The sequence below is a fragment of the Aptenodytes patagonicus genome, chromosome 3, assembly GCF_965638725.1.
Source record: "Aptenodytes patagonicus chromosome 3, bAptPat1.pri.cur, whole genome shotgun sequence".
Taxonomy (NCBI): Eukaryota; Metazoa; Chordata; class Aves; order Sphenisciformes; family Spheniscidae; genus Aptenodytes; species Aptenodytes patagonicus.
The window spans coordinates 94,016,174-94,043,155 of NC_134951.1; the positions used below are offsets into that span (position 1 = coordinate 94,016,174).

The window sequence follows — 26,982 nt, forward strand, 5'->3', positions numbered from 1 at the left end:
TTCCCACACTCATATCTATGTCGAACACAGAAATTTCTCTGTACCACCACAGTGTTTTAGTTTTCTTCTCCTTTTTATAGAATTGCCCATGGCGTATACTGCTTTAATCTTTTCAAAGCACTTTGCAAAGATAGTAGAGGCACTTGGGGATAATCTCTGTGAGGCCAGTAAATTGGTCACCGCCGAAGCACTGAGAGACATGAAACGAGGCAACTGTAATCTGCAGAGGGAGCCTTCCTCTCGTTTGGAAGTACAGTGACCTGCAGACACATGAAACAAACCTCAGGAGTTTGCAAAGCCTCTGTCCTTTATTGAAAGATGCCACTGGAGGGAGTAAGGAGGAAACTGCAAGCAGGCCAAGACATTAGTCACTCAGTGTAGTGTGTGAAGACCAGAGGGGAAAAAAAAAATCATCAAAAGGGATGCTTGACCAGTTCACCCTGATTATTTTTTTTTCCTCCTTGATGTCAAAAGGCTTTTTTTTTTTTTTCATCTCATTATTATTGCAAGGTGCAAGGCCTGGCAGAAGATTTTCTCATTGAAATGGAAAGTTGAAGCATCCATGGAGCTGCGGTATTTATATGAAACCAAAAGAAACTCGCAGCTGGGAAAAGGCAAGATTCACGTTCTGGATATCAAGGCAAATAATATGATTTGCCTTTTATTGTAGCAAAAGGGAAATAATGATCACTGTTACTTTATTACCATTTAAAGTGCTTATGCCTAAAGAGGTCACATGTATGTAAATCATAGCGTTTCCTTGAACAGCTTACATGAAAAATAGTCTCTTCGCTGGTTGTCCCTGTCCCTATTTAATCAAAGTCACGGGCACTGCCATTTGTGTGACAACAGATGCCAAACTCAGACTTGGAAGTCCAAGCTTGTGCCAAATGCCATGGAAAAACTGCTTGTGCATAAAGGGAAGTGGTTAGCAAGCATGCTCTGCCACTTCAGCACTGCCTGTGGTGTAGGAGATCAGCAGTCCCTATACTTGCCGTGAGCTTGGCTTCCTGCGAGGTGGGGACCAGCACCTGGTTCCAGAACACCAGGTGCTGGCTGCACAGCAGGAGTGACCTGCACAGGGTGAGATGTGCGTCATCGCAGGAGGAAACTCATCGAGGAGCTGTTCTCTTCCCTCTCACAAGGCTGAGGGATCTTGCCAAGAGGCCTTGGACTTGTCCCACGAGGGGGCTGTTGGGTGGCTGATTCGTTTTCAGCGAGAGAGTAGAGGGAGCATGGACCAGGTAGACAGTTTTTGCCCAATGTAAAGTGTCATCCTCTTCCACATCTTCCTCTTGGTAGGTGATGAAATACACTCCAATGAAGACATGAGCATCCATGGACAGAGGCTTTGTGATGGGCTCTCAGCTGAGGACCTCTTCTTTGACCCAAGTTCCTTGTCCTGAAGAGTAGGTGATACTGCTGGGCTTTGTTGTGGGCCTTCTTGAGCATTTTTTAATGTCCCTGAGCACTGCCTTCAGGCACAACTTTATCCCAACCCTCCATCTGAACAGTGATCCACTTACGGACAGGCGGATAACTAGTTATAAATGGCTGCTGTGGCTCAATGTTGAAAGCTGTGATTGTGCCTGTATCCCCTGTGAAAGCTGATGCATGCCCAGGGCTTTGCTGGGGACCACAGGAAGTTTAAATGGCAACTTCAGAGAGCAGCACCACGGCAGAGAAAAGGCCGCATGTGCCGGGCATGCCAGACAGCCTTGTGAGGGATGTGCACATGGTCAAGCGATGCCTGAAGCTGGGGTGGTGGTGGGAATATTGGGGGCAACCTGGGACTGTTGCATGAGCACAGCAGTGAAGGACTTTGGCCTTGAGAGCACTGCTAGGGCCTTTTTTAATCACCGAGCTGGTAAGTCCCAGGTCACTCTGTCACAGTCTGCTAAGCAGCATGTTTTAGGAGGCTTGTCAGAGTTAAACTCCAGCTGTCTATAGACAGACTTAGGAAGAGGTCTCTACAAAAAGTCAGCAGGAGGTGGGCTGTGGCTAGCGGTTGGGAAAATCAGGCCACTTGGCTGCTTAAATGGGATCTGCGGGAGCTGCCAGACCCATGCTGCAGACTTTAGGTTGGAGAAGGAGCGAGAAGCACTCCAGTGACTGGTACAAGAGCAAGATGGCTGGGGACAAGTCAAGCCTAGCACCCTTGCAAGGGACTTCATTGAAGCGAGTGTGTGGGTCACTGTCCTCACCATTAGCAGGAAGGTGAGAGGCTTCCATCTTTCACCACAACACAGCTATTTCTCCCTTCTTGCTGTAAAGGATTGCTCTCCCCTTTTATTGTCGTCACACTGCCTTTATTCCCCTCTCTCACGGTGAGTCTATCATAACAAACACAGGGACAACCTGATAGGAGGAATTAATCCACCTCAGGAGGGACAAAACCAGCCCATGGACAGTGGAGGTTCCCAGTGAGGTGCTTTTTTTCCTTCAGCCGGGTGCCACCACCAGGGCTGATTTGCTACCCAGGGTGGGAAGGGACAAGCCAGTCAGGGCACCGAGAGGGGCACCAGGATCTCAGTGCAGTAAAAGTGTGTTGCTCGCCAGGAACACTTTGCTGCTCCAGATGAATTAATTCAGACTCAAATTTTTAAATTATCACTGCAACCTGATGGGTAAGAGAGGCCATATCTAAAATACAATCATTGATACCTCAGTAAAGACTAAAAATACTCCAGACTGACTCACTTAAATTACATGTAACGTGTCTCCTCAACAAGACGAGGTCTCATTTTTCAAGTGTGGGACAATCCACCTATACTTGGAGCGTAATAGATTGGAGGGTGCTTAGCAGTCTAAAAATATGATTCTAAAATTTTTTTCTCAACCTGTACTGGAAATTATCTTCCCTTCTTTTTAAACTGGCAACTATCCTGCTGGTAAAGTAACTTCACAGCTGATTTCTTCTGCTATGTTAAAGTCACATTCTCAGGCGGTGACACCTCCCCGTTGTTTTTTACTGTGCCTTTTTTTTTTTTTAATGTCTGTGAGATTTTTCCTCAATTTCATTTGAACTAAAACTCTGCTGGTCTTCAGTGAAGACAAAAAGACAAAAGTACTGCTATTTTAGCAACATATCAGTATGCACTATGTTTGTGTGTGTGCCTGTGAGCCTGTAGGTTATGTGGTATCACCCTATTTTAAAGGAAGTTGTCTTTTTGTTAGATACACACTCTTCATTAAAGAGTTCTGCACGTAGCAGTAATAAGAATGTGAGGAAATCTGCTGTCTTGGGCTGGCCACAGATTCACAGGCTGTATTAGTAGATAGGATTAGTGAAGAAGAATAGGTCAGAAGGCTGCAAAGCTCCTGTCCCTTCAGATTTCCTTCTTTAGGTCATTAGTCTCATTGAAGAGCTCCCTCGAATACAGGGAGCAGAAACTGAGGAAAAGGCTGGAACCGTTTTATTTCACCGGGACATACTGAGGAAAGGGCAATTTCTGGGTCATAAGCTCCACCGAAAATGTCTGTCCAGTTTTCTGCACAGGCACCCTGGAGGAACAACAACAACAGTTTTCTGAGCAGAGAGGCAGCTGTAACAGAGCAAGGAGAGACTATCATAGGTTTCTACCTACTGGCTTTAGGTATGTACTCAGCTTGGATGTGAAAGGAGAAGCTCCTAAGTAGAGTTTGGTATAAAGTTCAAAGTGATTCATTTGGGTTTCATCCCTAATGGAACAGGATGTTAGAAAATGCAACTTTTTTTCTTCAGCTATTACAAGATCAGAGAGGTACAGCTTTCTTTTGTTAAAAAGAGATTAATAATCAATGCAGAAATCTTGAGGGAAAAAATAGTCAAGCCTGTAAACTTTTAACTAATGTTCATTAAACTTAATATGTGGGAAGATAAAAAAGTACCTTAGCAGAAGTACATGATACTTCTATGTCTTCTCGTGTCTCGGTAGCACTGAATTGCTGTTCTGTGATTTCCAGAGTTTTGACTGCTGACAGTCAGTCGGCATCCTACAGTTACCTCCTGCAGAGACAGAAAATATGTTCCTGTAATTTTAAACTTTTTTTTAACTATTTGTACTGCTCTTGCTTTAAACGTTTGATACACATAGAAATAAACGTCTTCAAACAGGATCTATGAAAGATCTAAGTACTAGAACATTATCCTGTGTTAGCAGTCACAATACCACGTGTTTATTTTGGTTCTGCTGCAAGACAGATATTCTAAGTGTATAATAAGGATTTGAAAATGGCACCCAATATGAACTCACTTTGATCCCAGAGCAATTTTGTTTTGTTTGTTTAAATATTGTCTATTTGGGGCAGACTCATTGCAGGATGCAAGGAAACTTTACGAAATCTCAAAGAATGCAGGTTTGCTAGGTAATCAAAATTTCCAACCATAAAACCTCACAGGAAAATACAAGAAAATGTAACTTTTATTAAATCTATTCCTCTAAACAGCATATACAAATTGTTTCTGTTTTTAAATGATTGATCTAAACAGATTTTTTTCTTTTTCTAAGCTTATCACATATTGCAAGTGGCTTACTAGCCCTCAGCTTATACTTGGGAAAGGTCTATCAAAGTTACAATGTAAAATGCTAAGTATTTCGATATGTTTACATGAGACTTTCTTTTTCTACCTATAGGGACTAGGGAGGAAAAAGTTGTGCTTAGAATAAAAACAGAGATTCTAGTAGAAAAATGTATGGCTTCTATCTTAGGAGACTTAATTAGAAGAGTGGCCATAAGATAAATCAGAGTTGTTCCAATTTATCCCCAATCTGTTCACATCTGCGTATCCCTCAATGAATGGCTGAGAAATGGCCGCACCATCAGCTAATGAATTAATCAGTTGTACTTAAGACTAGAAAGAACATCTTAGGTCAGCAAGGCCAGTCCCCTGCTGTGACAGTATATAATCTCATTTACGAAGCTATCATGCTCTCTCATATAACTGGCTAGGGTTTTTTCAGTGTTGCTACCACTCCTCCAATTGACAGCCTATTCCTGGTTTTGTTTCTCTCTTGGGTAGCAGCCTTTCCCTAAATTCTTAGCTAAAGTGATCACACCAACTTCATACCCTTTTTGTCACTCCTTTTAATTGAAATTTTTTTTTTTGCCTGCAATTAACATCCTAAGGCCAGTCTGTGTTCCTGAAGGAACAATCATACCCTGTGGTCAACCTTCATATTCCTATATTAAGCAAGTCAGGTTTTTTTTTTTTTCTTTGGTTGATTGGGGGGGGACATGTTATAATTTATCTCCTGTCATAACATCCTTTCCCCTGTCATCCCAGCATATCATCCTAGCAGCCTTTTACTCTGTCTTTTCCAACCTGGACTCTTTTTTTTTTTTTTTTTTTTTTTTTAAACTTAAACTTATAGCCAGGACTGAATACAGCATCATAGAATCATTAAGGTTGGAAAAGACCTCTAAGATCATTAAGTCCAACCGTCAGCCCAACACCACCATGTCCACTAAACCATGTCCCTAAGCGCCTCATCTACACGTCTTTTAAATACCTCCAGGGATGGGGACTCAACCACTTCCCTGGGCAGCCTGTTCCAATGTTTCACCACTCTTTCAGTAAAGAAATTTTTCCTCACGTCCAATCTAAACCTCCCCTGGCGCAACTTGAGGCCATTTCCTCTTGTCCTATCGCTTGTTACTTGGGAGAAGAGACCGACACCCACCTCGCTACAACCTCCTTTCAGGTAGTTGTAGAGAGCGATGAGGTCTCCCCTCAGCCTCCTTTTCTCCAGGCTAAACAACCCCAGTTCCCTCAGCCGCTCCTCATCAGACTTGTTCTCCAGACCCCTCACCAGCCTCGTTGCCCTTCTCTGGACAATGTCTAACACCTCGACGTCCTTCTTGTAGTGAGGGGCCCAAAACTGAACACAGTATTCGAGGTGCGGCCTCACCAGTGCCGAGTACCGGGGCACAATCACTTCCCTACCCCTGCTGGCCCCACTATTTCTGATACAGGCCAGGATGCCATTGGCCTTCTTGGCCGCCTGGGCACACTGCCGGCTCGTGTTCAGCCAGCTGTAGCATTGCATGGGGTTGTTGTGGCCGAAGTGCAGGACCCGGCACTTGGCCTTGTTGAACCTCATACAGTTGGCCTGGGCCCATCGATCCAGCCTGTCCAGGTCCCTCTGCAGAGCCTTCCTACCCTTGAGCAGATCAACACTCCCGCCCAACTTGGGGTCGTCTGCAAACTTACTGAGGGTGCACTCAATCCCCTCATCCAGATCATTGATAAAGATATCGAACAAGACCGGCCCCAAAACTGAGCCCTGGGGAACACCGCTCGTGACTGGCCGCCAACTGGATTTAACTCCATTCACCACAACTCTCTGGGCCCAGCCGCCCAGCCAGTTTTTGACCCAGCGCAGAGTACACCTGTCTAAGCCATGAGCCGCCAAGCAAGGTCTTGCCATCACCATTCACATTAATATTTACACTTCCCCAGCTCTACTGATCCCTCCCAGTGTTGCCCCTGCATCACACTGGTAGTCCAAACTTCTTCCATCAATCGACCAACAGAGGTGTTTTCCTCTGCTGCTTCCTAATGGTGACTGCACATCTTCTAGCAAATACTTTTTAAAGTACCTAGGTGCCTGAGCATTTAGGTTGTATGTCTATTGGTTTTTGACTGCTCCAGATCCTTCTGCCAAGCTTACCAAGTGCTTGGCATGTCATAGCTGCTATTCTTGAAACTTACCTTGAGATTCAAAACTCAGGTTGCATTTCTTGCAGAGTATATATAACCAGTAATAGCACTACTCCGAGTTAAGTGTAGTGTGGATCTGGTTAAAATGTGATGGAGGTAGGTATACCTTTTTGCAATAAGAACTTCTGAAAAAAATCAGAAAAGTCCTCATGTCTTTTTCTCCTCAAAGGTCTACTGCTGCACTTCTGCAAGCACCAACCATAACAATTTACAGCTATTAGTTTTACGTACACCAATAACTCAGTCTATCTGGGGAGCAGTGATGTGGCAGAACAAAGTATTCTGTTATGCAGACGCCCTCTTGCCCTTCTGGCAGCAGAGGACAAAGGCCAGTCCATGCGTTACCTTCCCATTACCTGCGTTTCTTTAGGGATCTGGAAAGACAATCTGCATTTGCAGGAGTCTGTGGGTGCTTCCTTACACAAAGTCCCAAAGATGTTCATATTTCATACTTTGGGGTTTTTTGATGCCTTGGAAAACAGCTTCAGTGATTACACTTCTGTAACTGCTACATGTTTTCTTCTCTTTTTAATCTAAGTATGCCAGTGCAGCTTTTTGCAAATTCCGATGTACGTTTCCGACACCAAAGGGATGTACGTGATTGGTGTTAGCACTTACCCAGAAGATGGGGTTCCTCTGAATCTCTTCACCTTGACAGGATAAAGTCCAAAAAACCTATCTTTGGCTAAGTCTTCCCACAGTCACACATCTTGACAGAGGACGTGAATATCCAGGAACCATGATCTAACAGCTTTTGCTGAGATGAGGCCCCTTTGCATGTCCCCTTCTGGAAATTCTCACGTCACAGGTAGCACAGATGTCATATGTGACAGACAGGACACTGATGTATGTGTCGTACATCATACACCAGCCAGGCTGTATCAGATCCAGACAGAGGGGTCCTCAGCATACTGCATGGAAACCTGAGCTCAAAGCCCGCGCTGAAATAGGTATCGCACACTAACATCACAAGCAAACCAGCATCGAAGTGCATGAGCGCATTTTGCAAATGCTGATGGATTTTGAGATCACTACACTGCTTCTTGGCATCTGAGTCGCCATTCCATCATTCTCCTTGCTAATGCTTTGGCCAGGGGACCAGCAAAGTGAGGGAAAAATGCAATGCCAATCCCATAGCGGTGAGCCATCATAGCATGCTTAGAGGGACTATCTGCAGGTGATAGCAGCCACTGTGTTACCCTTCATTAGCTCAGCTGCATCAGCACTCCCTTTCTGAAGGCAGCGCTCTGTTTCCATCCTTCCCTTCCATGAGCTCAGAACTCTCTTTGACAGACAGGTGGGAGCTCGTCCTGTTGCTAGCATTACATCTGACCCCTTTTTGCCTCTACCCTAAGCGGTATAGTACTGTGGAAAGTCCTGGTATATTTTAAATTATTAGGTGCAATTTAAAAGTACTGTCCACAGCTGCTAGCTAAGTCAAACTTAGACCTGGGGGAAAAAAATGAAGCATTTTTTTCTTCATAGTTATTAATTGGAATTCTTAAGTAAATTGTTCTTTTCTGCATTTATACACAGTTTGTTCTGTGCTCTTTTTCCCTAGTTTCACAGTTAACTGGGACTGTTAGAGTGAATGCTTGGCATAAAAGGAAATTTTAAGTCAGCAGGAGACTGTTAGAGAACAGAACAGAACAAATTCTGACTTTTTGTGAGTGCTTATATCAGAAAGATGTGCTGAGAGCATTGTCAATCCCATCGGAAAACTGGAATAGACTGCAAGACCCAAGCATGCCTTTAAATGGCACACGTTTCTGAATGGTAATAGTAAACTGTTATTTGACAAGTGACAGAATGGGCGTTATTTTGGGACATTGTTTGACAGATAAATCTGAGAAGGTGGGAAAGGAAACAAGCCATTCACAAACCATTCATCCACAAAATGATCGCATTTATGGAACAAATAATCTCTCCACGCTTTGTCAAGTCTAAAACATGATGACTCTTCTCCTTCCTGCCAAAATTGGCAATATGCCCTGGGTAGGATATTGTGTATGTATAATTAGCAGTGAAAACTAAAAACAGAGCAGGGTCACTTCACAGTTGCAATAGTTAATGACAGCTTTGCAAATTCTCTAGATTTTATCACTGTTTTAAATAAAGTTTTCTAGTCTGAAAATCTTTTACAGCAAACCTTTTCTGATAGACATTTATGCTTGTGTATAGGTAGTTGAATCAGTAATTGACTTCATTCATGCCTGCTCAATATCTAGATGCTCAATCTAATCTCTGTCCTACAGATAAGGTTATTTGCTGGGGGAAAAGCATAGCTTGTCTTGTGACACTGAGTCTTCCCCTTTTTCTCTCATTTCTTGAATTCTTCCACTTAAGGCTCCCTGTATATTTTAAACTGCAGACAGGTGAGTTGTAACACCCATTTTTCTAATTCATTCTTGTCAGATTTTACAAGTAAAGGCCATGCAACAATGTCTAATAAGAACAAGTCTAAGTACAAAACGTAATAACCTATCTTAGCTGGGCACGGATGCAGTCATCTATTGGAAATGTGGATGACCAACTTGGAGCTATCAGTTCCCTTGTACCAAATTTAACTCTGCAAAAACATACATTGAATGTTAACAATGAAATTGCATGCAGCCTCAGGTGTTTATTGCTTGTTCAAAGACTATCTCAGGTACACGAGAGAAAAATGGGCTATGTCTGGATGCTCAGGCTTGAGTGATTTGGCAGAAATCTTTGTAAAATTGTCATGTTCTCTCTTAGCTATTCCCAGAGTTAAACAATCTCACTGTTCTCAGTCGCTTCCAGCAGAGAGATTTTCAATATCCTTAATCACTCTTGCTGGCTACTTTTTCTGTGCTTTCTTTGCATGGGCTGGCAGACAGCACGCTGACACAGGACTTTGTTGATGGGGTTTCGGTTCCTGACTACCACCAGCTTGCTTGGCAGCCTTCCTGTGCCTCCCCCAGAAATCATGGATAACAGCACCAGCCTCCTTTGTGGAGCACTTTTGACATCTGTGGATTAACATGCTCTATTAGGAGATATTATTCCAGGGGAAGGATTACTACTGAATTATATAAGGGCAATACAACATTTCTAATATTGCTGTCCATCCTATTCCTCCTACCTCCCAATGTTTGCAAATGTGGTACCGAGTACTTTTCTGTGGGTGTCTGAGGAGTGAAGGTGACTCCTTAGCTGTTCAATATTTAGCATTGATCAACACGCTAACCTTTTCTACTCTGATACTGCCAGTCTCACAGCAGCTGCTCTCAGTCCTGCCCTGCATTAACAAACTTCAGTAATTGTATGTTATCTGTGTGTTTTGCCACTTCAGAAGGGCCAGCATCTCTCATGATGAGTGGCCCATATCAGACAGCATTACAGCTTAGGGGGGAAATGTGGTGATTCCTCTCTGAACCTTTATGTTGGGTGGAAGTGCTCAGTTTCTTCCTATCTGCTATTTTTTTCTCTCAGCCACGTTTTGATCTCAGTTGGAACCTGTCCTTTCTCACCAGGATTACCTTAGGATGCTGCGGTTGGATTTTGGGTTTGGGGTTCATTTTTTTTCGTATACTCTTGTGAGTGAATATTGCTGGCAGCTTGCAAAAAATGAAACTAGTTCCCTCAGTTGTTTCTTTTCTATCCTCTGTTTTATTGAGATGCCATCTGGTGACGCCAAGGCCTTATAGCACTTCAAAGTTCAGAGGTTTCTTTCTGGGCTCTTGATCTGCCTGTGATCTACCCTGAGGCACATACCGCCTGCAAAGCAGTTGAGGAGATCCCTACCCTCGCTGAGAGTGTCAGAGCTATTGCTGTGCTTCCTCTGCGTTGCATTTTCAACCTTCTTCCCTGTTGTGCTGTCAGGGTTTGGGGGACGGGGGGAGGGAGGTTTTTTGGTTTGAGGTGTTCCTTCGGTTGGGGTTGGTAGGTTTTTTGGTTTGGGGTTGTTTGTTTTAAAAAAAAAAAAAAAAATCAGTCAGTCAACATAGTCAGCAACCCCAGACCAGCACATCTATCTGATGGTACAGAGATCCAGTGTCTCATAGTCACTGCTCTAGTTGATAGCATGTTTACGTGACCATTGTTTTTGTTACTCCACGGTTTACTGAGAATTGAGTTCCTCCACTTTTTTTATCACAGCATTAATATGGTCTACTACCCAGACAGATCAGATGTTTTAGGGACTGGATATGCCAGTGCAGGTTCTCCATCTGCTTTGGTTAAAAGGATACCTGCAGAAGTCATACTCACTCTGTAACCTTATCTCCCTCAACGTTTCCCTCACTGCCCCCCCCCCCCCCGTGTGTGAATGTAGTTCCAAAAAATAATCACAAATACTGTGTCTCTGTCACCTCCATCTAAAATGTGTATTGTTGTTTTACATGACATTTTGCTCAATTTCTTCCTTAAGATACTTTAACTGAAAACTCCCTTACCCTCCAGGCTGGGGGGAATTTGCTCTGTATAGTCCCAGGAAGTGCACGTGTCTGACACTTTAAGGGTAGCCCTCCTATCCATTACACTGCGTTGACAAAATTTTGCTATTTACAAAGGAGGTGCCGTTTCATTTTGTCTGCCGTTTGAGCACTATGTCTTCATATTGACAGGGAAAATGTTTCCATGCCTACTGCCTTGAAAACTATCTTACCTTACAGAAGGTAGAGCTGACCTACACAAACAACACAACTACCATGTTTGCATTGCAGACTATCCTCATGCATTCCCAAAGCTGTCCTCCTCCAGTGCCCTGCTGTGCCTATTTATAATACCTAGACTCAAACAAAAGTCAGAAACAATTCCTGACTTAAAGTGCATGCAGCCTTTGGAAACGAGACTCAATTGAGAAACATTGTCACCTAGTGGCCAAAATAAGATGTATTTGTTATTGTTGATCTTATCCTTATAAGGAGATATATATAAAATATATGTATGTATCTCAGTGTATCATTGCACCAGTGACTATTTCTGGTTAATACCATATGCTGACATGTCAGCTCTTCCCAGTTCAAAAGCTCTTTAGTAAACCATGTGCATTTGCTAAGCAAGCCAGAGCAGCAGCAGCTTGGCAATTTTGCAAAGAGGAGTTATTAAAAGGAAATTGCTCCAGAGAAAAAGCTGTTTGTTGTAGTGCCGCACAGAGACTGTCCCATCAACTACCTCCCCTCCCACTCTAGACTACCCAGAGCACCTCACCGGGTAGTAAGTACCCAACCTCTCTGTTTGGAGAACAAGCGCTTTGGTCTTTGGCATTTCAGCTTGTGATACTCCCAGATGGCCTGGAGATTCAGAGGCAATTTCCTCCCCTCCCTTCCTAGCCAAGGCAGACTGACAGCGAAGTGCTGGGTTCCTGACATATGGGGTTGTTGATTCTTCCTGAAGGCAGGCAGCTGCCCTCTTGCTACAACATTAAACCTATCAGCCGCCTTTCATCTTGTGAACTCCTTTGAATATCCAGAGATGCTGTGCAATGCCATCATGTCACGTCCCTCTTCAGTGCATATATTCACCTCTTGCTGTGTCAATATACAACACCCGTACTCTGGAATATCTACTCTTGTGCCTGGATAGAGGGCTATGGATCAACTCTTCTCTCCCTCACCTGGTAGTTAATGTTGTACCCTGGCATCAACTGTGGGGAACAAAACCACCAGTTGCTGGGTTCCTAAACCTGTCCTAAACTGCAGGCACTCAAAAGAGGTGGTGTTTTGCTCCACATTGCCAAGGTGAAGTGAGGCCACCTATGTCAGCAGTGGCTGAGCTGGTTTGGGGGGTGGAAACAGGAGCAAACAGGGATCCAGGTGCTGCTTGAACCTGCTGCTCAGCCCCACTCCAGCAGCCGCCCTGGAGCCATCCCCTTGACTGGCTAAGCCCCATTTTCAACAGAGTCTGATGCTTATGAGTGAACATTTTGTTAAAAGTCATTCATTTCTACATGTCTACGTCATTCCAGAAAGTGGAATGCAAACTACCAAGGTCTTGCACTGATGGGTGGAGCAATAGCCATGCACATTTGGAAACTCTAGGACTCTCCAACTGAATAAGTGGCTGACTTTCACCAGATTTACAGTCATCTCCCTTGAGTTTTCCTCATGTAACTAGACATGTACAAGCCAGGCATCTCTGTTCCTAAAGAGTGAGAGAGGACACAAATTTCTTTAAAAATAAATAAAAAAGACTTTAAAGCTTCTGAAAGGTCTGTTCTAAATGTTCTCTTCATATAGATTACCAGGTGTATTACTGAAAAATATTCCCATCTGGGACAGGCTTTGCTGCAAGGAGATCCTAGGCTGTTGTAAGAGAAGAAACTTAATTGTATTAGCTGCGCTTCTCAAGAGCGGACTGGTAAAGTGGATCTCTGGCTATGTGCATGAACTTTTGGTATCCATTATTGTATACGACGTACCTAAGCAGCTGCAGCTTTGGGTGGATTGTTTCTAGTCTCTGCTCCACTCTACCAATCTTTCCTCTTTTCTTTTTTTCCCAGGTATTACATTTCATGAGTTTCATCTGTCCACTTAGGAAAAATACTTCTCTAGGCCCTTAAATGGTGGATCTTCGACAGCTGCAGCAGCAGCTCTTCATGTTTGTTCTGTTTTACTGCCAGAGTTATTCACTTGTTCCTGCTTCTGAAATGTACCCAGCTACTTAAAAAGGCTTCATGCATAGGTTTTCCAATGGATAATCTGGTTTAATTTGTTTCTAATGGAACAAAAGGGTAATTTTAGAAGAGACATTGCACATTTACACACTGAACTGCTTCTTGCTTTATTTGCTTTTTGATTTCATGGATTTATTTTTTTTTTTCCAGGTTGGCTGTCCTGGTTTGGAAACAGCATTGTGATTTTTGTCCTGTATAAACAAAGACACCTTCTGCAGCCCACTGACTACCTCACATTAAACTTGGCAGTATCAGATGCTAGTATCTCCGTGTTTGGTTATTCACGGGGGATCATTGAAATCTTCAATGTCTTCAGAGATGATGGATTTATTATCACATCAATATGGACTTGCCAGGTAGGACCGGATTACACTTAATTAGACAAAATAGTTGCAGCTGTTTCTGTGTATATGCTGTATATAAATAACTATACAGGCCCAAAAGAGTGAAAAGAAATACTGACTGACCTTCCAAAAGGACAGTGTTCTCTTTTGTTACACCCATAAATCTATTCATTTGATCAGTGTTTGACCAATTTTCAGTGATTTTTTTCTATCCGCGGTAGTTTCTACTAGTTTGGATTTTTTACTTCATGTCATAGCTCCCACTCATGTTGGAAAGCTAAGGTGTAGGCTGTGCTTGTCTTCAGCTCCCCTGAAGTCAGCCTGGTTGTTGGCACTTTAACATTTGGCCTAAAGCAATGTAGACTCCTCCTTGACAAGGCGTGTAGAGCAAAGCCTCCACACAGCACTTGGGTATACCCATGTATTTTAGCATACAACTTCTTGGACTAAATCAGTCGTAACTCTTCAACCTTACCCCAAAATTCTTGGTTGGTTCATTGCCTGTGGTAGGATGAGTGACTTAACTTTATGGCACGGTCATCCCTGAACTTGGAGGCAGCTTTTTGTTGGAGAACTTGGAAAATGTTATTATTGTCAGTCCTGAAACACACCTGTGTAGACAGACTATAAATACATCCCATGGATAGATAGGCACAAGCCTGGCTCCCTGGTGCTTTCGGTAACATCTGTGAGAAAGATTAGTGTGTATGTTTCATGAGGGAACCAAAAATCTGAAAATGACAGGATAGCCTACGGCAAGGTGTAAAAAAGATCATGATGAAGGAAAAGGGAGAGAGAAATAATCCTCTTTTCTTGGTTTTTTTTTTGTTGTTGGGGGAGGGGGGTATTTTTTTTAAAAGAGGAAGTTGAACTATTGTGCAACATATTGTGCAACATGAACTTTTACAGCTCATGTCCCCTCCCTTTCAATACAAAGGTTCAGTTTACCCAGAGAGGAAGACTTCCCACAGAAGACTCTGATTAACGTAGGAGCTGTAGCTTGATCTAAAAAATTATTAGTTTCTTGTTTAAAATGTATGTCTATAGCCATTTGGCAGAAAAGGATTTATCAAAATGAAGCTAATTATTTCCTCAGCAAAATCCCCCTATTTCTCTAATGAGAACACCTACAGTTGCAATCTAAGGTCTGTTGAGGAGAAACTTCAAGAACACCTCTTTAATTTTTTTTAATGATGGAAACCTTTGAAATCATCAGGTAAACAAAGACATACCTGCAAACTGTAAAATTCACACCCACACTCAGAATTAAACAGATTCCCATTTTTTGCTGTTTCAAGGAAGGTTGGAGCTATGATTAAGAAAGGAAAGGTGAAATCTGGATCTCTGGGTTCAGTTCTAGCTTTGCTGCAGACTTCCTGTGTAAGACAGGGTAAGCCATTCAGTGTGAAATCCTGAACCAAGATCTGTGGCATAACTTAACATTTACAACCCAGCAGGTTGAAAGAAGTAATATTAAATGACCCTTCAGCCTCCCCAGTCCAAGCTGTTCCAGAGCTCCATCTGTACTCTGGCTCCTTTTAAACAGCACACACAGGAATCGACACGGCATGGCACACTGTGTTCGTACCTCTTGATTTGCATGGGAGTCTTCTGTCAGCAGCCTTACAGCTTTCTTCCACGATGCCTCTGCCTGGGAGTCCCTCTTTGGCTGACTTCGAGCTATTTAGAGTCTCGTTACGATGATCTGGCTTTTTTTTTCAGATGTAAAAAGACTGGGATGGAGGTGTGCTTGAACTTAATGTGATGGAGGTGTGCTTAATCTTGCTGTGCTTGAAATACCTTTACAAGGAGAGAAGCGGTCCATAACGTTTTTGGGGTACCCAGATAGTTCGTTGCTCAGGGTGTGTTAAGTAATCTTATTTGGGTCTCCTGGTTTTAAACAGCATCCATTTGTAAAATATGGATATCAAGCAAAGTTTTAAGGTATTGGGATCCAAAGATTTTGTTCAGGACATTAATAATGCATTGGCTTTTCTAAACACTCTGATTTGCAAAATATTAAAGTTTCTGCTTTGGTAATCCTCTGTAGACTCTAAAAGTTAACATTTATCATTTTATATAGGAACTGATACTGTATTAACGCTAACTAAAAATTCACAGTAACCTGGAACAGTCAATTTGTGCTCTGAATGAATAGTTTGAATTGGTTGTGACTTGTTGAGTGGTTGACCTGGTTGTGGCTTGTTGAAAGAAAATCATGTAGGATTCCTGTTTCCATCAAGATTTTGTTCTGTGTTGGGGGGGTCTCAAAAACATGTTTAAACCCTGACATCCATCTTCTTGATTATTAAGCTTGACAAAACAGAAGCCAGTGATGAAAAAGTAACTTATGGAAGTAGAGTGTCTGTTTTTAGGAAGAATATTATGCAGAAATAGCGGGACGCTTCTGTGCATAAAAAAGATGTGAATATTTCCATGTGTGTGTGGACAGCCAGCACAAAGGTTATTCTAAAAATATTCAACGTTGAACAGCGGTAGGGTTTTGATCGCTTGTTCTTTGGTATTTATAAAACGTGATATATTCGTAGTCCAACCAGAATGGGTCTCACATCTGGAACACAAGGAGTGAGGAGCTTGGTGCCAGGAAGGTAAAGCCCATGCTTTCTGTCATGGCTCTCCGAAGTTGGTGTCTCTTGTTCCCCTCACCGTACTCAAGCTCCTCTGCAAGTAGCTGGGATGACAATTTGGGCTGTTGCGCACATGAACAGGGCTCTTTCCTTAGCATGGCCCATGTGTTTCCCCTGACTTGGATTGTTTTGCTGAGTCCAGAGGATGGCCTTACTTGGCTTTCTGTCGTTGTCTGTTTCACTACACATTTGCTCCTATTTGATCAGTCAGCTTCTGCTGTCAGGTATGCTTAGGGAAACTTTATTTTCCCAAGCTAGTCTGTCATTTCTGTTTATGAAGAAATTTCATGAGCTCGCCTCACTTAATCCACCTAACTATTTTCCCTTCCTCTGACTGGGGCCTCCTTCTGTACCCTCGGGTAATATTTTTCAAAATTAAGGTTCACCATTCTTGGCTGCCCCAGTTAGAGGGAGTGGGGAGAAGACAGACAGATACTACTTCTCTTTCAAAACAGCCTAGTCTGTGAAAACTCTCTGTAACAAAAGATGCATCTCCAGCTAAAAGGACCATCTCGCGGCATACCCGCTGAATGGGACAGATATGTGTGCTCCTGTTCTCCTCCTCTGTATGGAGGAAACACCACTATTCTTCCCCATGCCAAACATTATTTTTCTTTTTGGAGGTCTGAGAGCTCTCCTCTCAGGAATGAGGTTGCATGGTAGGTCTGTATCCAAATGCTGCCCCTGCTGAATGCTGTGTACGGATATGGTTTTCCAAGGGTGACTTTTGGACTCTGCTTTCACTTCTTGTTTATCCCTTCCCTGCTCTAACACTGTGTCTTAGTCCTGACCTGGACAGAGGGAGGACAGCCAGTCTCTGGCACATTCATTTTTTAGCTGCTGGTAATATTAGTAAGTAAACTAGTTCATATAGTAAAGTTCAGGTCAGGGAATGTAAGCCAGCAACCAAGAGCTATCTGTTCCCCCATTGACCATATTTCTAGAGAAAAGCTACCTCAGCGTATATTTTTGTCCTTCCCGTATGTTCTTTATTCATATATTCTGCTGAATTAGAAGTTGCACTGAAACCTGTAAATAACATTGTGTGCAAATGTTCTTACATGTAGGAAGTAGAGAAATATTAATTCTCTGCAGGTAAACACCACAGTTTCTTCTAAACCTTCTTAATCAACCAACAGAGTTTTTCTTGTATCTGTTAATCATGTGGTGAATAGAAAAGATGCAGGCTTCAGGAAGCCTCTAAATATAGGAGAAGGATTATAACCTATCCGATCCCCACAGATGCATTGCAGTCATGTCAGAAACCAAGGATGGGCTGTGGGGTGCCTTAGAATTTGAAATCCTTCACAATCCTGGTACTTCAGTTTAAACTTGTTTCCACTAATTCACTCTTCTATTTTTTTTTTTTTTGTTGGTGAGAATACGGTTTGGTTATTTTGACATTAATTTTATAAATACTTAAGAATTTTACTACAAGGGTCAAGAAAATTGGCTGCTCTTATCATGTGGTCACTCTGTTGGTATAGGCTTCTTTAAAAAAAGGTTACTTACATCTTATATGTAAGAAACAGTCAGAAATATCTTGGCTGTGCGCAACAGAGCACAACGTAGTTATCTCCAGGTCATGCTGCTGTCACAGACATACCCACTGCCACCGACGCGCTGACTGACGCTATTATCACAGATGCACTCACCTCACTATCAGTCTAGGTATCCCCAGTCCATCTGGCCAAGCCAGATGGTGCCAGAGCATCCCCAGCGGATCCGGCTCTGCACAGAAACAGCCTCGGGAGGAACCAAAAAAAATATGTTCATCTTTGAGGTCTTAGTGAGCACGACAGTAGCCTGCCTGACAGGATTCAGCCCACCCCACCTCTGTCGCTGCAGCCTGCCATCACCATCCCACCAAGGGCCAGCCTGGAAGGGCCTGCCCTCACCCTCTTTTGCTGAAGCTGCTTTGTGTTGTGTGGAATACTAGAGCCACAGAGGGGAGCCGGAGAGAGAGATGACTGTCTCACCCCGTGGTTGGGTTTGCTATATAGCAGTGAGGAAACCTGGTTTTGAATCCTGCGCTGCTTAATGCTTTGATGTTTTATACAGTATTTCCGTCTGGCACACCCTGGACAGAAACAACTGGCAATGTAGTGAGCAGCAGTGAGGCCCACACTGCATGCTTGTGTTGTTCTAGTCTGTTATCCCTAATTCATTTGTGCACAGTTTGCCCGACAGCACCAGACCTGTGGCATATGTGCATCCTGAAAGGGCATGGTGTGGCCGGGGAAGTCCAAAATTTTCTAGAAGTGCCAGACTTAGTGTGCATGCATTGAGGAGGACATGACCCATGGAAATGTCTGGGATTTCTCTCACTCCAACAGACTTTTCTGAATTGTGGTGGTGTAGCTGATCAAGTTGCCAGCTGATATCCCAGACAAATGGGGATCTCTAAGAAAAGCTGGACGTGCAATAGCCCTGCTTTAACAATGCCGCTGTTGGACAAGGAGGGTTCTCCTCCTTCCGAAGGGTGTCTGACCACTCACGTAGGGAGTTTCTCTTTGTCTCTGGCCCTGGTATTTGTTTGCTCTGAGCACAGTGGAACATCCCCATATGATGAATAGTCTGGGGCTTATGTTCCTAGGCAGCAGATGTGGATCTGAGCACCTTTGGATGGAGAAAAGTGAATCCAGCTCTCCTGCACCCTCCATGGGGGAAAAGGAGGAATGGATCAGATGGATCAGCAATCCCTCTGCTTTTCACAGTGACACTGCTTAATTTTTGAAAGGTCTTGCACAGTTAAGGGAAGGATATGGCTGTGAATACCAAACAATTGTAATCTTTTGCAGCCTGGAGTAAGGCATTAAAAATCCAAAGGGAGGTGAGATATGCCCCTCACCTTGTTCTGTTGGCTACTTTAGGAGCCTCGTTTGCCCACTAGCTTTTGCCACAACCAATCTAGGAGTCAAGATCGGAGCCACGACCACCATTGCACCAGGCAAGCAACCAGAGCTGCAGCCCTGCAAAGCTGAGCACAGTGGCCCTTACTCCCTCTTGTAGATTCAGCTTCCAGTGACTGTCTCTTGCTGACACTTAAAAAATCCAGCATTTTTGGTGTTATTAAAAGTTTAGAGGTCTAGAATGACATTTCTGAGAAGTAATAATGTCCATCTTTTGTAAAAATTAGAGGTGGGGATCTGAAACACCAAAAGGAAAATTGCAACAGTAGGAAATTCTGAGATCAATAAAGATGAAAACATGTGGGCTCTTTTCAGAAGTTTTGAGGGGAGGACTTGTAATCTTGAATAAATTATTTTATATTTTATTGTTGGCATTTGTTTTCTCAGAATATACATTTATCTCTTTTCCTATACACAGATTGTAAAATATTGCTAAGTCTTGTCTGAGGAGGAAACAGAAGATTAATACCTTCTTTTAACAAAATGTTCTGTAAATTGTCTGATAAATCAAAAACCCTAAAGGCATTTATGTTCTTTTATAAATAGAGTAGATTTGAAGGACATCGATTTCTGTCCACTTAATATAACTGGTAAAACCAACCAATTGTTGACTTAGCTAGACTATTGACTCTGTTGACTCAGTTTGTGATTTTATGCAATTGTAAATGCCAAGATGGTGTTTACGTATTACCGTATGTGATATGGTATTCCCTCACATTCTGGGTGAGATGATTGACCAGTGGTAGCTCAGCAGTCAGCATGACCAGGTAATAAAAGCAATGGCAGATGGAAAGGACCGAAATGAAAGCTCACAGTCTTCCTTTCTCCTTCCTTCCCAATACTTGGAAGATTACTGAGGTATCTGTATGCACTCTTCATCAAACTTCTTCCAGCACAACCACCCATTCATGTTGCTCCATCATCCGTTCATTTTTTCCTTCACAAAATCATCCCACTTTCAGCTCACCCCATATGTAACAAGCACCCTTTACATATATGTCTCACCCCCACCTCTGCCTCTCATTCTCCCCAGCAGCTGTCCATGTGAGTACCCTGCTCACCGCAGAGCTCTCACTCGTAAAACCCAGACAAATCCACAAGCTGTTCCTCTTTACCCCTAGCAACATCCATCAAGGTGGATAAAGGTTTGCTCCCACTCACCCTCCCTCCCAGCTGTCTATGGGAAGATGTAGTGATGGTTGCTGTTATTGTCCTTGCCCACATGTGAGAGCACTTGAATGTTCTTCCATGGTTTTTTCCCTCTCTCTCCCTGTGGGGAACTGTCTGTGCAGACACACCTCAAGTTCACTAGTGCTCGTGCGCAGTGGAGCCGGAAGGCATGCTGCAGGAGTACCTTCATCCTCAGCACGGCTTTCTGCAGTGTCTAACTTTGGCAGAGGTTTCCCATCCAAAGACTGAGCTAGCTCAACCTTGCTTGGTGTAAAAAATCTTGCAATACCACTGTATATCCCAGTGTCCAAGCATGTAGCTCTAAGATTGAGGCTGGGACAGAAGAAAACAGATTTTTTTTTTCTAAAATCATAATAGCACAGGAATGTGGTCTAATGTCTGCTTAGTTGAAAGATGTTCAGCAATCTACCTAAAGATGTTAAAAGAAATTAAACCAAATGTAAAAAGGGAGTGAAAAATAGTTATTGACTATCCTAGCACAGTACTGTAGTGTGATATTGCTGGGATTTTACTTATATATAGTTTATCATTCCTGACATTTCAGTAAGATGAAAATAATCCAAAGTCAAATCATGGAACTGGCACTAAGAGCATCAACAGATAAAACAGGTGTTAAAGGTGCTGAAGAAAAGCTGTGTAACATTAGCTCTGTATTCAGCTCACCTTAACATGCTGATTCACTGTGAAAGGTAGGACGTGGAGACTGATCTATAAAGCAAATTAAAAAAAAAGGTGCCCTTTACTTTGCCTGTGCTATGTTACACAAATCTTCCTCTCCCAGATATGTTTTTCTGAGCAATTTTAATATCTCAAATATTATGAACACTAGAATGTATCCTCATTCTTGTTTCCCTGAATAACTGAGATTTGGATACTGAAAAAAAAAAGTTGTAGCGATATTAGTCTTCCCCATTTCTTTATTTCTGGTCCTCCTTGATATAATCTGAAGAGTGTGCACATTGCAGTCAGATGTAGACATCTGTGAGCTAAATTTTAATGAGAAAAATACTTCATCTGCAGGGAAGGGGGAAAAAACTGTGCCTTTGCACAAACAGAATCATTAGCAACATAGAAGAACATTTCAGTGTAACTAATGCGACTGCAGGGAAGTTACGCCAGTTTTCATTAGCCATGAATTCTCCCTCATTTTCCTGTAAATTACTATTTCTGCAGCCAATTGCAACAAATTAGGGAAGTTATGTATTTGATACTTGAAAAATTGTGAATGCTCAAACTATCTGTTTCCTTGTTTAACAAGTCTGACGTAGCCCATCCCAGGCCACCCAAGCACTGCGTCAAACCACACACTGCTGCCTGGAAAGGGCATTTGTTGTCTGATAGCGCTCCTACAGAACCAGGAATTTCCAAAGCCTAAATTCTGATTCCTGCACTAGCTTTTCCTCTCAGAGGGCTTTGAAACATCCTTTTCTTGTTTCCTTATGGGGAAAATAGTAGTCTTCCTCATTCTTCCATGCTGATGTGTGTTTCTAAGACGTTAAACATTTTCTCTCAAAAAATGCTGTCCATCACTTACCTTCATCGTGAGAATGATCTTGATCAAGATCTTGATCTTCTCACTACAGGGCTGAACAATTTGTGTTCTTCTGGCTTCTCCCTGTGTGCCACATCCTCTCACTGACTTTTAAGTAAAATTTCATATGAAACTTAAAAATTACTCTGATAATATCCGTGAGTATCTTAAATAGTCCTACCTCACATTTACTCATCTTCTACTTCATAAATATATATTTCATTAAGTATGGAATACAATACTTAATAAGTCAGTATACTGCTAGTGTGTAGGAAGCAATTCCTGTTCGGGTCCTGACCCTGATCCTGTCCTGACTGAATCCAATGACGAGATGACCGTTGTTTGCAATGGGCTGTATATGACACGACATCCAGTATTTCCACACCACTGTCCCTGCAGAAGGGATGATGTTGCACATGGTGGCTTTCCAGATAGCTCTTTAAGGCTAAGAGTAACCTGTATCTTTTGCACTTCCTTCCAGGCTCTCCCTGGGCTACTAGGACTCCTCGGCAATGCGTGTGACTCTCCTGTTGAGAGCTGTCAGGTCCAGCTTATCAGACACAGTTGTGATGTGAAGACCCTTACAGTCCATACCCATTTTAGGACTATAAGCATTTTCTTGGGATAAATCAGTTATCTTCTGTTTCTCTGGTTATATTGGTACAGGATCCAGAGGAGCCAAGAGTATCAACCTAAGAGGAGATGTCCTAGCAGCCATGCAGCTTTTTCAGGCTTTCAGGGATGTAGCATGTTCTTGTCTTGGCCACTTAATGGCTCAGCTGGTACCACCACTAACCTGCCCTGCCTTGTGCCTAGGAGCTTTATGAGCAGAAGCATAACTCTGCTGGTGGGCATTCAGCCAGCAATCAGAGATGAATACACCACCATGTATTAACCTGATGGTGGCTACATAAGCAGATTCCTTCTTGCTGGGAAACAGCACAGACGATTGTACTTTGGAGAACGTGGAGGGTCTGGGCTCTCCTGGCAGAGCCCATGAACAGTCTGTGGGAGCTCTGCTACCCTTGAGACATGTGTAAGCCTCCAGAAACATTTACTATGATATTCTGAAAAGACAAAGATAGTACTTCTTTACTTTGAAAATAAAAGCCTGACTTTAATCTGATGTTAATGGATCTCAGTTATTGGGGTAGGATCACCACAGGTCACAAAGCCAAGCCTTGCTTCCTGTGGAAATTTAAAGAGGAGACGGGTGATTCATGAGGCTGTTTTCTTCTTTTATCTGTCTATTTGTTTGTTTATATTAATTGTGCTGCTAGCAATAAACAAGTAGGCTCTGAATTAACATCACCAAAGTGGAGAGGAGTTTTGGCTCAAGCCCACCGAAAAGTTTTACGCAGTGTAGCACGGATGTTCCCAGAGGGCAATGCTAGACTTTCCCACCTACTGCTTCTTAATTTACCTGTAGAGTAATTCACAGAAAGACAATGGCAATACAGCTTTTAACCTGAAGATGGGAATCTTTCCACTCTATCTGGATCATTGGGTGGTATGAGCTACATGCTTTGTTGCTTCCTCCCCGTTCATTCTTCATGGGTGGATGGGAGAGACATGAAACCTGCCACGGTCCTACGGCATCAACCCAGAGCTAGAAAGCAGGTGCTCCCAACTATGTGGAGATGGGGTGGTGGGGTTGTTACATTCATAACTGTGCTCGTTGACAGGGGCATGTACTCCTACGAGTATAAATTGTGACCTGAGAGGGCTACAACTCTAATAGCTAAAAGTCAGCCCAAAGGAAGTATATGTTGAATCTCGTTTATTAACCCAGTATATAAACCTAAAATAACTACAAGCAATCAAGTAGGTTTATTCTGGATTCCCTAACATTACTAAAGCCAAAACCTGACCTGCATATATTAATAGCTGGCACTAAGTGTACATTTAACTGTAGTTAGTATAATTACATATCTGTACACATGATTGTGTAGCCTAAATACTCCATTCATATTTTTCGTATCTCTAAAATATATGCTATCAACAGAAAGGTTTAATCACTTGGTGAATGCAAAATACTGAGTGTCTGATGCTCTCACTCAGTGGTTTAAAGTATCTAATCCTGTAGCATATCAGTTCTTATTGTTTATTAGTAAATTAAGTGCTCTTTGTGTCAGAGACTTATAATGGCTTGGGTTAATGGGATCACCTTTAAGAAGAGCTACCCTCGAAGCCTGCTGAGACTTTTAAAAAGGCAGAATGCAACCATAGCAGAGCAATGTTGCATGAGCAAAAGACGTTGTGGAAACTGTGGTAAATGATAAGTCTCTTTCACTTCCTGTATGGTAGTAAATCTTAAAGAAACAATTTGAGTGCTTTAGGAACACTACTATGCATTGGGGGTTTTAAGTAGTCTCCTGTGAAGACTGATTTTGATTATGAACCTTGGTAGTTCTTCCATTTGACAGAAGAGTTACTATAGTCCGGTTGACATATTATTGGTATATTGGAGGGATGGGAGAATTATGTTATCATCAGACTCGAGTGGAATATTTTCTCACTTAGTGCAGACTTTAAGAACTTGTTAAATTTTAAAACATACTCTATTCAAAGGTACCTACAATTGTTTTTCCAAATGCATTTCTTAAAGATTGATTTAGGTGCTTTTTTGTCTCTTGAGGTTGAAGGAGGTTTATTGCCATTATCTATTTGCATTATGATCTTGGAATAATCTGATCTGTATTCAAAAAATATTCTGAGAGAGCTTATTGTGATGACTTTAAATATATGCAATGGACAAATAATGCCTGTTTAAAGTTTATCTTTTTCTTTACATATTCATTATCTCATATTTAATAGAAGAGAAAGACAGGATATTGTGGTTCTGAAGGGAAACAAATGGACTTCAGAAAATTGCAACAGATTCACCAGTTGGCCAGAGGAGGGAGCGATGCAGCCTTTCTGGCTGGTGAAATCAATGTTTTAGCCTAAATTGAAATGTAATAGCTATTTTGGAAACCACTTTTGTGCCATTAAACCTTGATTAATCTAATAATAAGAACAATAGGTTATATTTTACTCTGCTTTAAATGAAGACAACCTTTATGAATTCAGTAGGGATGCATAAGTATTAAAGGTAGTAAAAGTGGGGCACACCCAAGCTCATAGCTAAAAATTTTGTAGTGCACTGGGGATTCCTGACTCTCCCTCTGTTGAAGCAAAGCTTAAGAAACGAATTTGCATGCAGTAGGAGCTTTATGTATTGTGGGGTTGTGAATAGTACACCAAGAACATTAGTGAGATTGAAAATCAGGCACAAGTACAAAGCAGAAAAAACACAGCCTTTTCTTCAGTTGTGTCTTAGCTTCCAGGCAACGAAAAGATAATGAGCAAGTTCTGTGAGTATGTATATAGCCAAGGGAGTAATATTGGTATAGCACTGAGAAAAAGCTTTTAAAACTGCTAATCTACTCCTGTTTCTTAATGGGTAAAAAGGAAAGCTGGTGGATCAAAATTACCATGCGATCAACTTCATGTTTATGTCAGAATTCATTATTGCCTATTAACACTGCTGCTATTTGATCGTAATTAATAATAAGAAGGACAAAATTGCATTACACAAAAATGGAGGAAATATTATGACTGTGGAAGGAAGGAGCTGGCTGGGGGGTAGGACAAAAGAAAAGGAAAACCAGAACCGGGGAAGAGCATCAGTCTTCCAAAGTAATTAAATGCTATCTACTATTCTAGTATTTCCTTGGCTGACATTCCATAAATCTTTAAAGATGCAGAAAACTGAGAATATCATATATTTTTGTTACCTACATATATTAATATCTCTGCCTATAGAAATCGGGACTATGCTAAAGCAGTTTTTCTGTTGCTAACTACTTTGGGTTCCAAGCAGTTGCTTTGGTTGCTACCTGCAGTCAGTGTTGTCTGTTCAGGAGCAGAAAAAGTAGCAGAGATCTTTCTTCCATATCCAGTAGGTGCATGCTTGAAGTAGGTTGGCTACAGCTGGAGTAAGATCCCTCGTTTTCTCCTGAAGATGTATGTCTAAGTGACACCAATATAAAAGTATTGCAGAATGAATAGACTTGCTGGGAAATGGCGTTTGCATAGCTAGGCTCAAGAGCTAACTCGTCGCTGGTAGAAGTTTGGCAGGGACAATGCTGGTTTGAGGATCCTACTCCCAAAGCAGCCCTAACTCTGTTGGATGCTCTCTCGCGTTTTAATGTTCCAGATGCCGTGGCCTCTGTATGGGCCATTCTGCAGCTTGAGAGCCACCTCATTTACCTCCTTTATTCCTTCCATCCTGGCACTCTAGTCATCCCCAGAGCTCCCTCTCCTCCTCGGCATTTCACCCTGTCACCTGTTCCTAAACCGCCGAGCCTCTGGCTAGCACGGGGGCAGTTAGCACAGCCGCCCCCGCAAGACTGCTGCCACTTTAACCACTGACTACCCATAGGGCCCTGGTCAAATCTCTGATGATAGCCCCCACATTAGCAGAAGCAACAGTATTTTGATCTGCTGAAATGCTGTTATGAAATAGTACAAAAACGAGACATGGCGCTGACAATGGCTCGGTCCTATGAACTATCTTCATTTAGGTAAAACTGCATTTTTTTTAGCAAGTCACCACTCCAAAGAAAACATTTTGGCTTGTTCTTTCTTATGGTGACAGAGTTTCATCTTAAATGGTAAAGGGCAAGAGTGTATTTTTAGACCCACTTTCCTCCCTTGTAAGTGTGCTCAAGGGCTGTTTGAACTGATCACTTAATATAATGGTCTCTCTTTGGTCTGGCGTCAGGGAAGGTGGGTGGGAGAATAATGGTCACATCTGGAGGTGATAAAACATACACCGATGTATTTCAGAAAAACTCAACCAGTTTCAGCATAGGAGGGCTATGATACACACTAAGCAGCTTGTCCTACTACTTTAGTATTCAATCTCATAGCTCTTTAGATTTAATTTCAAAGTGTTTATTAGCATCATTGCTGAAATACTGCTTCCTTTCTAATCTAATAACTAATGCAATTGCTTAAGCTTATGCA

General features: G+C 42.4%; 1 protein-coding gene across 1 annotated transcript in view; it reads left to right on the forward strand.

Moving 5' to 3' along the window:
- The first annotated feature begins 3,475 nt into the window (after positions 1–3,475).
- Positions 3,476–26,982, forward strand: part of LOC143159070 (visual pigment-like receptor peropsin) — a 31,853-nt gene continuing 8,346 nt past the window's right edge. The window contains exons 1-2 of the mRNA XM_076335546.1: positions 3,476–3,596; positions 13,494–13,699. Of these exons, the coding sequence (XP_076191661.1) occupies positions 3,476–3,596; positions 13,494–13,699 (327 nt within the window). The remainder of the gene's footprint in view (positions 3,597–13,493; positions 13,700–26,982) is intronic.